The 13,129-nt window shown below is 56.1% G+C and overlaps 1 protein-coding gene across 1 annotated transcript; it reads left to right on the forward strand.

Annotated features, from left to right (window-relative positions):
* Positions 1 to 505: 505 nt before the first annotated feature.
* CA7 (carbonic anhydrase 7) lies at positions 506 to 9,673 on the forward strand. The gene is made up of 7 exons (XM_043897645.1): positions 506 to 658; positions 3,192 to 3,389; positions 6,375 to 6,493; positions 7,458 to 7,553; positions 7,657 to 7,719; positions 8,245 to 8,400; positions 8,903 to 9,673. Exons 1-7 carry the CDS (start codon positions 619 to 621, stop codon positions 9,023 to 9,025), a joined length of 795 nt encoding a protein of 264 aa, XP_043753580.1. The 5' UTR covers positions 506 to 618; the 3' UTR covers positions 9,026 to 9,673.
* Positions 9,674 to 13,129: the final 3,456 nt, after the last annotated feature.

Here is a 13,129-nt window from a genome sequence, read left to right on the forward strand (position 1 = left end):
AATCAGGCTAGTGAAGTATACCACCCATTGCTGTAGGAAAGCCGAGCGGGTTAGGAAGCAGGAAGGATCCAAAGCTTGGCCCAGCACCTGGATCCTTCCCCAAACAGGGGAAACTCCATTCCTGGACACTTGATGGTCAGTGCAATTTGCAGTTTCAAGGGACCCCAGTCCAAGAGGACTCGGAGCCCAGAGCCCAGGTCTCCGGTGGTGGAATTGACCGCCAGGGACAACCTGGGAGACGGACCGGGTGTGGAGAAACGGAGGCGGCCCTCGATGGGTGGCTTCTCCTGCCCCACAGGCTGTACACGTACTGGAGGGAAGGAGGAATAGGGCTCGGCCAGGGTCAGGGTGGGGGTGGGGTTTAGGTCCCCTTGACACCCCCCACACAGCCCGCATCTCAACTCAGGGCTCAACTGGCTTGCGGGGTGGGTGGGAGAGGGCAGGGCGGGGCAGGGCCAGCCTCTCTCGCCCTACTAGGGGGGTGGGGGGGCGGGTCCCCTGGGAACCGCTCCTCCCGCCTGCCGCCGCTTTAAGAGGCTGCTCCGCAGCAGCGAGCGGGGCCGGAGCCGCAGCCCGAGCGAGGAGAACTGAGCCGAGCCGGCAGGTGACGGCAGCGGCATGACCGGCCACCACGGCTGGGGCTACGGCCAGAACGACGGTAGGCACAGACCCCAGCCGGCCCCCATCCACTGGGACTCGTCCCTGACCCTCCCACCCAGCGGGACCTGGAAGCCCCCTATCCTCCAGGCGAGATGGGGACCCTTCTCCCATCCAGCCCCCAGAGCCCGGCCCACCCGCTGGGTCAGAGCCCTCGCTCACCTGGCGCAAAGTGCGCGCTGCTCTCCGTCCGGCCCCGCCGCCAGCGAGCCAAGCGCGTCCTGCCTCCTCCTCCGCGCAGCCCCTGACGACCCAGCTCGCTGGGACCCTGGCCGGACACTCACTCACTCATGCCCGCCGGAGTGCGCAGCGGGTGGAGGTAGCCCAGGGCAGCTGGGGGCGGTCCGAACGCAGCGCGCTGCGCGGTGTCTGTGCGGGGAGCGCGCACGGCTGGTGTGCGGTGACCTCCCGGGAGCTGGACTCCGCGTGGGCAAGGGCGCGGTGTCCCTGGCAGAGTTTGCCCGTCGAAGTGTCCAAGCTTTCGAGTTGGCAGGTATGTGAAGGAAGGGAGCATCTAAGGGCGCACGGATGTGTCTGCGTGTCTGCCTCTGGCAGGATGTCTGAGCAGGTCCCGGTGTGAGACAAGGGAGCCGGTGGCCCACATCAGCCTCCTGGTCTGACCCGGAGAATAGCTCCTCCATCCTGCCTCACTTTCCTTAAAATGCAGAGGAAGGGAGAAGAGGCAGAAGGTGAGAGCCAGACCACTTGAGTGTGGGTCTGCGGCAGGGCAGTTCCTTTGGGGCTATTTCTTACCAAGCTGGGATGGGGATGTGGGATAAGAGTTCTTAGCTTTCCCCGAGGAACCAAGATCCAGAGGAAACCAAGGCAAGGCAGGTGGGGGTGGGAGAAGGGGAGTGCTGGTGTGAGGAACACCCCCATCCCTACTTATCTGCAGAGAGGCAGGCACTCTGTGAGGGGTGGATGGGGTCCTGGGTACCAAGTCTGGGGGTCTGAGGCTTACAATTGGGTCAGAGAGAGTTAGGGAGGTGCTGTGGGGTCTTTGCCCCCGCTCTGAGGTCCCAAGCACAGAGGAGCATATTTTGAAGGGGAAAACCCTGTTTGGACATGCAAAAGCTAGAAAGAGATTTTCAGAAAAAGGCAACAGAGATCCACAGAGATGCAGAGCGAGGCAGAGAAGGGGCAGGTTGACAGGACCCTCCTGATAGATTCTCTCCTCCCATCCCCAGCTCCTGCTTCCAGCCAGCTTCTGGGTGCCTCCCCCAGAGTCCAAGTCCCCTGACTTTAGCCTTCTTGCTAGTCCTGACCACCAGCACTGAATGTCCAGTATTGCATTAGGTCTGCCCTGTAGCTGGCCTCCCTGAAGCTGCTGTGCCTCACCCAGTCCTGGGTCACCCAGCCGGGGGACAGTGAGGGCGGGAAGGACAGAGGATGGAGGTGCCGGCATGCGGCATGCTCACAGGACTTCAAAAATAACCCACAGTGGGTCTGGGCCACGCTTCTGAGTCATCCGCTGGGGACACAGTTCTGTCGGCACCTGCTGCTGTTTTCTCAGGAAAACTTAAGAAGCCAAAAACGGGGAGAAGCACCAGCCGGCAGTGGCTCTAAAAATAGGCTGCATCTCAGGATGTTCCCCAGGGAGATGCCGAGCCTCTCGGCTGCAGATGGAATCTCTGGGAGGCAGGTGGTGGGTGCTCGTGGGTGTGCACACAGGTGTGCATGTATGTGCACGAGCATGTGTTTTGCTGTAGTCTCTTAGTGCAGACCTGGGTTTGCAACAGGGGGTATCTACATGTGAGGGTGCATATATGTGTGTCAGAGATACTTAGAAGAGCTGCACATTTGTACACATGTGTTACTGGGCCTGCCCACTCTGGATGCGGTGAGCTCAGGTCACTGTGCACATATGTCGGCGCTCATGAAAATCTCCCTGGACCTGCACATGCCCAAGGAGGGCAGCTGGGGGGCAAGGCATGCACACACTGTGTGTTTACCCCTGTACCCAAGTGTGCATGCGCACGTGCACAAGTGACTCTCAGTGCCCTCATCTGTGAAATGGGAATCACACTTGTCTCTACTTGACAAGGCTATTGTGAGAAGCAAATGCATGTCATGGAGCCAAAGTGAAGTTGATGTGAGCTTTTGTTATCATTATTATGAACACTGACTGGAACTTGGTCAGATGCAAGAAGAGGCCAGACATCTGGTAGGGTCGGGTCAGTGACCTCGGGGCTTTGGGGACCTCTCTACACATATGCTGGGTGTCGGGGAGGACCTGCTACCCCAAACTGCCCCTGAGCCTGTAGCTTTTGTGTGCTCCCTTCCGCGCATTAGCTCTCTGCATATCCTATCAGCTATGGGTAGAGAGCTTTGGGGGGGCCATTTCACAGACAAAAAAGTGGAGGCTAAGCGGGGAAGTGGCAGAGCTGGGAGTGACGCTCCAGACCATGTGACTCCAGAGCAGGGGCTGACCTCTGAAAGTATATAGCATGGAGACCATCCCCCACAGATGCCCTCGTCTGCAGCCCTGAGATCCGGGTTGGCCTGAGTCCTTACCCTCTTCCCGCCATCTGCAGGCCCATCACACTGGCACAAGCTGTATCCCATTGCCCAGGGAGACCGCCAGTCACCAATCAATATCGTATCTAGCCAGGCTGTGTATTCACCCAGCCTGAAGCCACTGGAGATCTCCTATGAGTCCTGCACATCCCTCAGCATCGCCAACAATGGCCACTCTGTCCAAGTGGACTTCAATGACAGTGATGACCGAACTGGTAAGTGGCCCCTGCCGGCCCCTGGCACTCTTCTCCCTGGAATCCTAACCTGACTGGGGTAGGCTCAAGAAGGGCAGAACACCATGCTGGGAAAGGAAGGCTCCACTTTTGACCAGCTGTGAAGCCTCAGTCTCCTGATGCATAAAATGGGGGCATTAAGACCCTGTTTCCCTCCCTGGGGTCACAGAGAGGAAAAATGAAAAAACCTGGAGTGATGTCTGTAGTGCTGGCATGTAGTAGATGCACAAGAAACACTAATTCTCTTTCATTTAGTGCTTGAGGTCAGGTTTGTTTCCACTCCCTGCCTCATCACTGATCTGCTGTGTGGCCTAAGGCCAAACGCTCCTCTCTGTGTGATCTGGTTAAGCCCAGCAGAAAGAGAACGGAGCTAAAATGTTCTGCGTGCCAGGCCCCTTGTTAAGGTCATAAGCAGTTGGCTTATTCCTCTCAAGAACCTGCCTGTAAGATGGGCTAGCAGAAACTTAGTGAACTGGGGAAGGCCAGAACCTGCCTGGTCCTACTCCGAAGTCTCCAGCCCACCTACAGCCTCAAATCCCAACCATCTTGGACCAAAGAGAACCCAGTGGGAACTTGTGGCAGCTCCTTCCAGGGTCTCTTTGGCCTGGGATTAGAGGATTCTTCCATGATAAATTCCTAGACAGAAGGCTTGGGAGTGTTCCTTAGCATAGGGATTTTTGTCCTTATGACCAGGCCTGTGAGGGGGTCGAGTGGGACAAGGCGGGAACCTGCTAAAGTTTCTTACATGAGGAAGTGACTGGTACTCTGCCCCTCTGTCTCCTACCCCTGCCCGCCATACATGCAATGAAAGTACTCAGGGGAACTCAGATTTCAAGTAGAGAATCAAAAGGCAGACAAGAGGAGGAAAGCCAGATAGGAATGATCTTATTTGCTTAGTCCCGAGTTCTCTGTTAGGTTAGGAAAAAAGGGAAAGTGGATCAGTTATAATTCTTGCTGCAGAAGGGAGGAAATCCAACAGATCCTCTGAAGAGAGACACAGCATTCCTGGTACTGAATTCTAAGTAAAAGGCTCTCACCCAGAGCTTTGGGGAGGGACATGGGGCTCTTGATGACATTGTTGTTGTTGTTTAGTCACTAAGTCGTGTCCAACTCTTGGCGACCCTGTGGAATGTAGCCCGCCAGGCTCCTCTGTCCTTTGGGATTTCCCAGGCAAGAATACTGCCGTGGGTTGCCATTTCTTTCTCCAGGGAGTCTTCCCAACCCAGGGATCAAATCTGCATCTCCTGCATTGGCAGATTCTTTACCACTAAGCCACCAGGGAAGCACCTAAGATCACAGTTTATGAAGGAGTAGTTTTCAAGTGACTGGACCTTCTGAATAACCTTCAGAGGACACTGAGGGGTCAATTCAGACATAAGGAGCTCAGTGAAGGCCACTCTTGGTAGGGGAGGCCCAAGGGAGCATTCCTCTGGACCATGGATCCAGGGGCTCACTTTCTAGCCTGGCTGGGGTTCCCTCCCTTAATAGAATGCCCAGGCCTGAGGGGTTAGGGACCCAGTGGAAAGAAAGTAGGCTGAGGAGTGAAAGAGTTGGGGCCCTGCCACTTCCCAGCTGTGAGACCTTGGGCAAGAGACCTACCTTTCTGAGCCTCTGTCCCACATCTGGCCAGGGCGGGTAACAGTGTGTCCCCCTCTAAGCCACTGTGGGGGTTGATGTCTGCAGAGTGCCTGAACACATAGTAAGTACACCGTGAATGGCAGTGTGTTCTGTGGTCAGGATGCAGAGAGCAGGCTGAGGAAGCCAAGCTCAAGGGTTAGGGAGGGAGGTCACTCTCTAAGAGGTTACACTATGGAGTCCCAGGTGGGGCATGCTTGGAAGAGTGAGCCTCCACAGTCCATATCAGAAGCTCAGTCTACAGGCCTTCCCCAGGATGGAGGCATCCTGATTGGGCCTCAACCCAGAGCCACAACCTTCAGGTTCAGTTAACCACCCAGCATTGCCATGGCCAGACCTGCTGCCCAGGTGAGGCAGGACAGTGAGACGGGGCCTCTGGGGTGTCCCATTATCCTCCTCCTTGAGGGGCCCACGGGGGTCAGGGCCCTGCCCCGGTCACCCATCCTGGAGGGGCCTAGTGGAACTCTGAGCCCAGGGCCGTCACCTGATCCAGGAGCTCACATTCAGACCTAGCGGGGGCTCCCTCCACTGCTAGATCTATTTCAGCTAGAAATTCAATCAGTCCCAGGAGGCCTTGTGTGTGGCCTCTGCTCGCTGGATATCAGAGTAGGAAAGTCACAAAACCAGCATAAACTGGCCCTGCCAAAGAGGCCATGAGGGCGGGACTCTGATCAAGACAGGGGCCTGACCCTTGGAGTGGGGACCCTCAGGAGCTGGCCTCTGGACATCAGGCCCTGGGGAGCCACCAGGTTCTGGGCAGGCAACACAGCCTGGTGATTAGGGCCTTGGGCTCTGGACTCACATGAAGTAGATGTGGGCTTATATCTTAGCTCAGTGCCTTGCTGTGTGTGACCTTGGACAAAGACCTTGCCCTCTCTGTCTCTCGGTTCCTCCTTCATACAATAGGAATAATAATAGGTTCTGTCCTTCTGAGTTACCATGAAGACTAAAGAAGAGAATCCTTCTGACCCAGCTCTGAGTCAGGGCTGCAGGCATGGGACGTCTACCATTAGTGGCGAAGAGGGTCTGAGAGGCAAAGTCCCAGCTTCCACTGGAAAGTGGGCAGGAGTGGGGAGGACAGCCTGATGGAAGGATGTACCCTGTCAGTACCAGACTCCTCTGCCACCTACAGGCCTCCAGGATTTCTGCCCTGGCCCAGTCAAAGGCATAAGGGAACTGTGTGGGGACTGATCCAAGTCCACTTAGCTCCAGGAATGTTCCAAATGAAAAGTTTACCCCCCTCCTGGGCACTGCCCCAATGCTAGTACTGCCACCTTCAGGCAGTGTGGGGTCTCTCGCGGCTATTGCTACAGGTCCCCCTTCTCCCCGCAGTGGTGTCTGGGGGCCCCCTGGATGGGCCCTACCGGCTTAAGCAGTTCCATTTCCACTGGGGCAAGAAGCATGGTGTGGGCTCGGAGCACACGGTGGATGGCAAGTCATTCCCCAGCGAGGTAAGACCCTCCTCTGCCTAAAGGGGGAAGGAGTGGGAGTACTGGGGAGTCAGGGGCTTGCTAGGTGCCCAGTGTGGGGCACTGGAGAGAGTGAAGTCCCCTAGGGGACCTCCACCCACCCTCAGCACAGGGTCTTCCACCTGAAGTTGGCCCACTGTTGTGCTGATCTGTGTGTCCAGAAGGAATTTTCTGAAGGGCAAATCCAGTCCCATCACAGCCTTGCAACAACCCTTCAAGGATTAAGCCTGGCCTTCAAGGGCCTATGTGACCTGGCTTTGCCTGGCCTCATCTCACCTTGACCTCTTCTCATACTGACCTGCATGTAATGAATCCCTGCCCGCACCTGGCTCTTTCATGTTGCCGTTGTTATTGTTTAGTGGCTAAGTCTTGTCCTACTCTTTTGCAACTGCATCGACTATAATTCGCCAGGCTCCTCTGTCTATGGGATTCTCCAGGCAAGAATACTGGAGTGGGTTGCCATTTCCTTCTCCAGGCGATCTCCTAGACCCAGGGATCAAACCCCCATCTCCTGTGTCTCCTGCATTGGCAGGCGGATTCTTTACCACTGAGCCACCTGCGAAGCTTGGCTCTTTCATACCTCTAGGCATTTACCTATGCTGTTCTTTCTGCCTAAAATGCCTTGTCCCGAGAGTTCCATCAGGCAACCCTCTTCTGATTCTTTGGCCTCAGCTGCAGGATCCACTTCCTCAGGGAGGTGTCACACTAGATGGTCGTTATCTATTTCATAGTTCATGGAGGGCAGGGCCTGAGCTCTTTGGTCCCTTGGGGCTCAGGAAAGGGTCAGACCTAGAACAGGGTAAATGCTCTTTGACCCATGGCTCCCAGAGGAGCCCCTCCTGCAGGGGGGCCAGGAGTCCTGTGGGAGTGAGGGAAGCCTAGCCCTGAACTCTCGCGGACCCTGGGAGGCACTAAAGCACTGGCCTGGCCTGTTGTTGCCCTGTAGCTGCACCTGGTTCACTGGAACGCCAAGAAGTACAGCACCTTTGGGGAGGCAGCCTCAGCGCCCGATGGCCTGGCTGTGGTCGGTGTCTTCCTGGAGGTGAGAGGGTTACCGGGGACCCAGAGGGCCATGGGAGGCCTGGTGCCACCCCGAGTCACAGAACACAGTGAATTCTGGGCTCACGCTGCCTTCTCTCTGACAGACGGGGGACGAGCACCCCAGCATGAACCGTCTGACAGATGCGCTCTACATGGTTCGGTTTAAGGTGAGACCAGGGGTCGGTGCCCTTGATCCAGAGCAGCCTGGGAGGGGAGGGAGGGCCAGGCTAGATCGTGGAGTGGGCCCTCCCACTCCTCCATCCTGGCAGCAGACCCTTGCAGAGGTGAAGGGTGCAGGTCCGCAGCTGTGGGGCGCTGCGACTGACTCCTTGTCATCAGGGCCCATGGCTCCACTGTGTGCCCAGCGTGCGGTCTGGTTTGGTATAGGATTCATAAGATGCTTATCACTTTAATGGTCCTCCAACAGGCAGCATTACTGAGGTTTGTCGAGGGCAAAGGAGAGAACATGATGCCCCAAGGGCTTAGGAACCACAGCTTTCTAATGCAAAAGGATGGGTAAAGAGGGCCGGCCAGGCTGGGAGATGGCCTCTGGGATCACAGACGTTTGCCCACAGTTTGCCTCAGTGGGTCGTATAAGCCTAAATCCTATTGACAGAAATGGGCAGGGAGGATGCTGCTCTCATCCTGGTGGGAGGTCTGTGCTGATTCCTGGGTCTTCCACCCTGCCCCAGGGCACCAAGGCCCAGTTCAGCTGCTTCAACCCTAAGTGCCTCCTGCCTGCCAGCCGGCACTACTGGACCTACCCCGGGTCCCTGACGACACCACCGCTGAGCGAGAGCGTCACCTGGATTGTGCTCCGGGAGCCCATCCGTATCTCTGAGAGACAGGTGAGTCCTCTCAGAGCAGCAGATGGAGGGAGGAGACACTCAGGTACACCTGGGCAGCGTGACCATAGCAGCCCACAGCCTGCGGTCCCACCGTCAAGGTTCCCATTTTTTGCTAATAAATGTTCAGATTCTTGGGTGGGGGTGAGCTTGGTTGTTAGTCATTAGGACCTGGACACAGGCTAGAAGGAGGGATCCCTGGATACTGGGACCACCCCTAGCGTGCTAGAATCTGAATGCTGCATTTGCGGACGGTTCTTAGCTAGAGTGAAGATTGGAACTGGAGCTACACAGAACAGGACCTGGGTTCAGAGGCTCTTTAGTGAATAAGTCACTGAGGTCGGGGGTCCCAACAGGAAATGAGTGGGGAGAAGTAGGGACAAGCCCTCAGAGCAGGAGGAGAGAAGGGCAGAGCTGGCTAGGCAGGGTATGTCAGATGATGTGTCTGGGGTCAGAGGGGACCACAGCTCCCCCATTCTGCCCTGAGTATCTCTCCTGCCTTAAGATGGAGAAATTCCGGAGCCTGCTTTTCACCTCAGAGGAGGATGAGAGGATCCACATGGTGAACAACTTCCGGCCGCCACAGCCACTGAAGGGCCGTGTGGTCAAGGCCTCCTTCCGGGCCTGAGCTGCCTACCTGCCCAGCCAGTCACCGGGGCACCATCTTCCCAAGGGCTTCCATGTCAGCAGACACCAAACCATCCGAGGCTCCCTGCCTGGGGTTGCTGTGGACCCTCCTTCAGCTGGCTTGCTCCTTGGCCACGCTGGAGGCTTCTTGATGGGACCCTCAAGTCAGGGGACACCTTTCAGCCACCCTGGGGACAGGAAGGGACCTGAGCCGAGTGTGGCCCAAGCCTGAGGCTGCCTTTGCTCCCCAAGACCCAAAGGCCCCTGGGAACCTCCTCTTGTCTTCCCCACTGGCAGTGGTAGCAGCCCTACCCCGAGCTCACACTGTGACAGATGAGACCAAACTCTCTGGGGCAGGCAGCTGGCACTCCCGGAAAGACTCAAGCAATAATTAGAAGAGTGGGCAGAGCTGCCCTCTCAGCATTACCTCTTCTGCGGGCCTCCGCCATGCACGCACCTCACTGCCAGGCCATTAAAATGGACTCAGCCTGCTGCGGGTGACGTGGCCTTCTCCTTCCAGCCACCTGCTGCCGTAGGCAGGCACTGGCTACAGCGTATGTAGTATCTCCCTTCATCCCCACCCAGCCACCAAAGCCACCTACATGACAATCCATCCATGCACTGATTAATAAATTCAATCATTCATGCAGCAAATACCCATTGAGTGCCTGTGTTCTGTCAAGTACCGTTCTGGACAGGCCTCTGGAGAGGCCATGGTGATGAGTCAAGCTCAGACTTGAGTGCCATGGGCACTGAGCTCAGACTGTGATATCTTCATCTGGTGAAGGAATTACATTCCAACCAGTGTTCCCAGGCAGAGAGATGGGAACAGTGTGTTTGAGCAGAAAGAGCAGGGGTGCCAGCTCCCAGGTGAGAGCCCAGGATGTCTGTAGAGTGGAGAAGCACCAGTGGGGCTGGGGCCCTGGGGGAGGGCCTGAGACTCTCTCCAAGGCTAGTGGGAGTCAGGAAGGATCTGGAGTAAAGGAAGGGGAGGCCGGATGTGCAAAGGGGGGATCCCTGGGGAGCGTTGGGGGGCAGGCAGGAATGGCAGCAGGGGGAGATGTTGGCCAGTGGCCAGGAGAAAGAATACAGTGTGGTGGAGGCTCGGAGCAGGGGGCTGAATGAGAGAGATTTAGATAGCATTTAGCGATCTATGAGGGAAGGGGGTGGGGGGAGTGCAGAGTATGTCCCTGGGTAGAGAAAGGTGACAGGAAAGCCTGGACAAGAGGAGACCAGGAGGGACACATGGCATTTGTGGGGCCCTGGAAAGGAGTGCTAGGAAGGAGTGGGGTGTTGGGGTCTGAGCCAAGAAGAGAGGTAGAGGGTGGAGGGAGGTTTGGAGCATCTTCATTCAAGGTGGTAGGAGAGGCCGAGGGGCAGGAGGGGGAGGGGACTCAGTAAGAGATCCAGCCCAGAACCAGTGCACAACCCTGGAGAGATGCTGCTGAGGGGGAAAGCCACAGAGTGAGGTCTGAGACACCTAATGAGAGTGTTTGGAAAGGTGTGGGGGGTGGTTGCAGGGTCCGAGGCAGGGCGGGGCTAGGGTGAGAGAAGTGATCTCTCAGGGTGCAAAATTTAAAGAGGCATGCACCCTCAGGTACCAACTCTGCATCTGAATGACTTTGACGGTGCCCGTTTCCTTAAATGTGCACCTGAAGTGCCTTGCTGGACTCACGGTAGTCCCAGCCCAGGTCCAGAAGGGTTGGAGACCCAGCTATTACTGCGCCCCAGATGAGCCAGAGCAGGGAGGATGGTGGACAGTGGGGGCACTGAGGAGTGGGGGGCAGTAAAGCTGGAGCAGCAAATGTATGCATGAGGTTGTGAAGGGAGAGCTGAGGGGACACAGGGTCAAGGACTGTGGAGAGATGGACCAGGGCATGCCTGGGAAGGAGGCTTGTTCAGGATGTGCCTGAGCATCCTTGGAAAGGAGGCCAACCTGCAGGTACTGCTGGGGCCGGGGGTGCATCTGTGTCTACTCACTTTGGCCACAGCTTGTCACGGTCACTATACCAGGAGGGCACTCCAAGGTCATGGGACACTTCTGAGCTTTGGCTGAGGCCATGAGGAGAGGGTGGAATTGGGCCTCAGACCTCTAGCTGCAAGCCCAGGGAGGCAGGGGAGGGAGAGGTTTGCTCTGTTGACAATCCCCCTTTCGGGTGGGTATGTTGAGCATACCCACCCGAGAGGTATGCTTGGGGCATACCTCTCCCCAGTGGGTTGGGGCATAGGGAGGCACAGGGTCCCTCGCCAAGGGCTGCTCCAGCGCAGGGTCAGACAGTTTTACTCCTGCAGGCACTCCTGGCCTCATCTAAGGACCGTTTTCTCCCTCCACATTGGTGATGTTGAAGGGACTGAACTGAACTGAACTGTAAGGGATGGTGTCTGGAGGACAGCGTTTGCTCAGCTTGAGGGAAGTGACGCTAGTGATGGGCCTCTGAAGGCAGGTAAGGGGCCTGGGGCAGGTGTCTGACTCTCTCCCTATGACCCAAGAGCTATCATTACCTCCATGTTACAGATAAGAAAGATGAGGCTGGGGGAGGTTAAATAGGCATGTGGCCGAGCAGAATTTGAAGCTGGATTTGTCCAGCTTGCTCTTTGCCAGTGCAGCTGGGCCCGACGGAAGGAGGGGTGAGCAGAGCGGTGGCCACCTGGAGACGGTACAATAGGCCTGAAATCACTGGCCCTGCCAGAGATCTTGGCCACCCTCCCAGGGATGGCAGCACCACAGGCCTGGCGCTGCGGAGGACTTGAGAAATGGGAGCTGGTTTTAAAATAATTATCCCAAGGCTGCCAAGATTCCTCACGCCTTTCATCCTTCCACTTAATTCATTTTTTAAATTTAAAACTATTTTAAAACCAAAAGTGGCCTTCTTCTGCTATAATTACAGTGCAAGCTTTGACCCTATTAACATCCAAATGGGATGCCCCAGCTGGATCCCAAATGCCTCCAGCAGACCTGACCTCAAGAGACACAGGACTGGATCCTGAATCCTCATCCATGGCAAGATTGCCTCCTGGAGGCACTGCTGGGCACATTTAGGGTACCCAAGACAAGATGGGCTCTGCTTACTCCCAAGACCCCAGAGACCCCTTCCCAGGGTAGCCAGGTTGACCCTCTAAGAGATTTGGACTGCAGGGCCCAGGCAAGTGGCCACAGCATGCCAAACCTGTGCCCAGGCTAGGGGGCACAATCTTCCCCCCGAAGCACCTCCTGGGCTCCAGAGCATCTCCCTTCTCTTGGCCTCACCCCATCTCAGGAGGTGGGGGGTGGGTGGCTGTGAAGACCCAGACTGCCAAGAATTTGCTCCCAAACCCAAAGTCATTCTCTACATCTGTTGCCTCAGGGGCCAGGGAAGGGGTCCTGCTATGGACTGGCCAGGAACAACAACTAGCCAGGATGCTTAACTGTGAGGAAAGTGGTCTGCGGCCTGAGCAATGTTTGGGAACAGGGACAGAGGGGGGTCTGAGGTAGAGGGTGCAAGATAACCTGATAGAGTAGCTGATAGGGTTGATGTCTGGGAGGGGGCCACACTGAGGTTCAAGTTGATGGGGCCTGGGGCAGGGCAGAGGCCGGCCCGCTGCAGTTGGAACTGGGGAGGGAGGTCAGTTAATGGTATCTGCTCAGGCTGGGCATCTTGGGGAGCCTCCCATGTTCATGGGTCACAGCTTCAACTCCAAGCCCACCCTCAAAGGCAGAATATACTACTGGTTGGTTAAGATTCCCAGGAGGAGGGGAACGTGACTGTTTGAGCATGGAGGGTTCTAGTATTTGTCCCACAGCCAAAGGGCCTGGGGAATGCATCCTTTTGGAGTCCTCTCTGCTCACAAATTCTAAAGCAGATTCACTGACTTCCGCGCTTGGGCTTTGCATCACACGTCACTCAAGCCCTCTGATGCTTGTGTCCGCCTCTGTAAAATGGAAATGATATAATGTGAGTTTCATATGTAAGTAAAAATTTTCTAGTAGCTCTATTTTTAAAAGTAAAAAAAGTCCAAGGTACAGCAATCAGAAAAGAACGAGAAATAAAAGGAATCCAAATCTGGAAAGGAAGAAATAAGCCTATCACTATAGCAGATGACATGATACTTTTTTTTTTTTTTCTTT

This window comes from Cervus elaphus, chromosome 4, assembly GCF_910594005.1.
Source record: "Cervus elaphus chromosome 4, mCerEla1.1, whole genome shotgun sequence".
Lineage (NCBI taxonomy): Eukaryota > Metazoa > Chordata > Mammalia > Artiodactyla > Cervidae > Cervus > Cervus elaphus.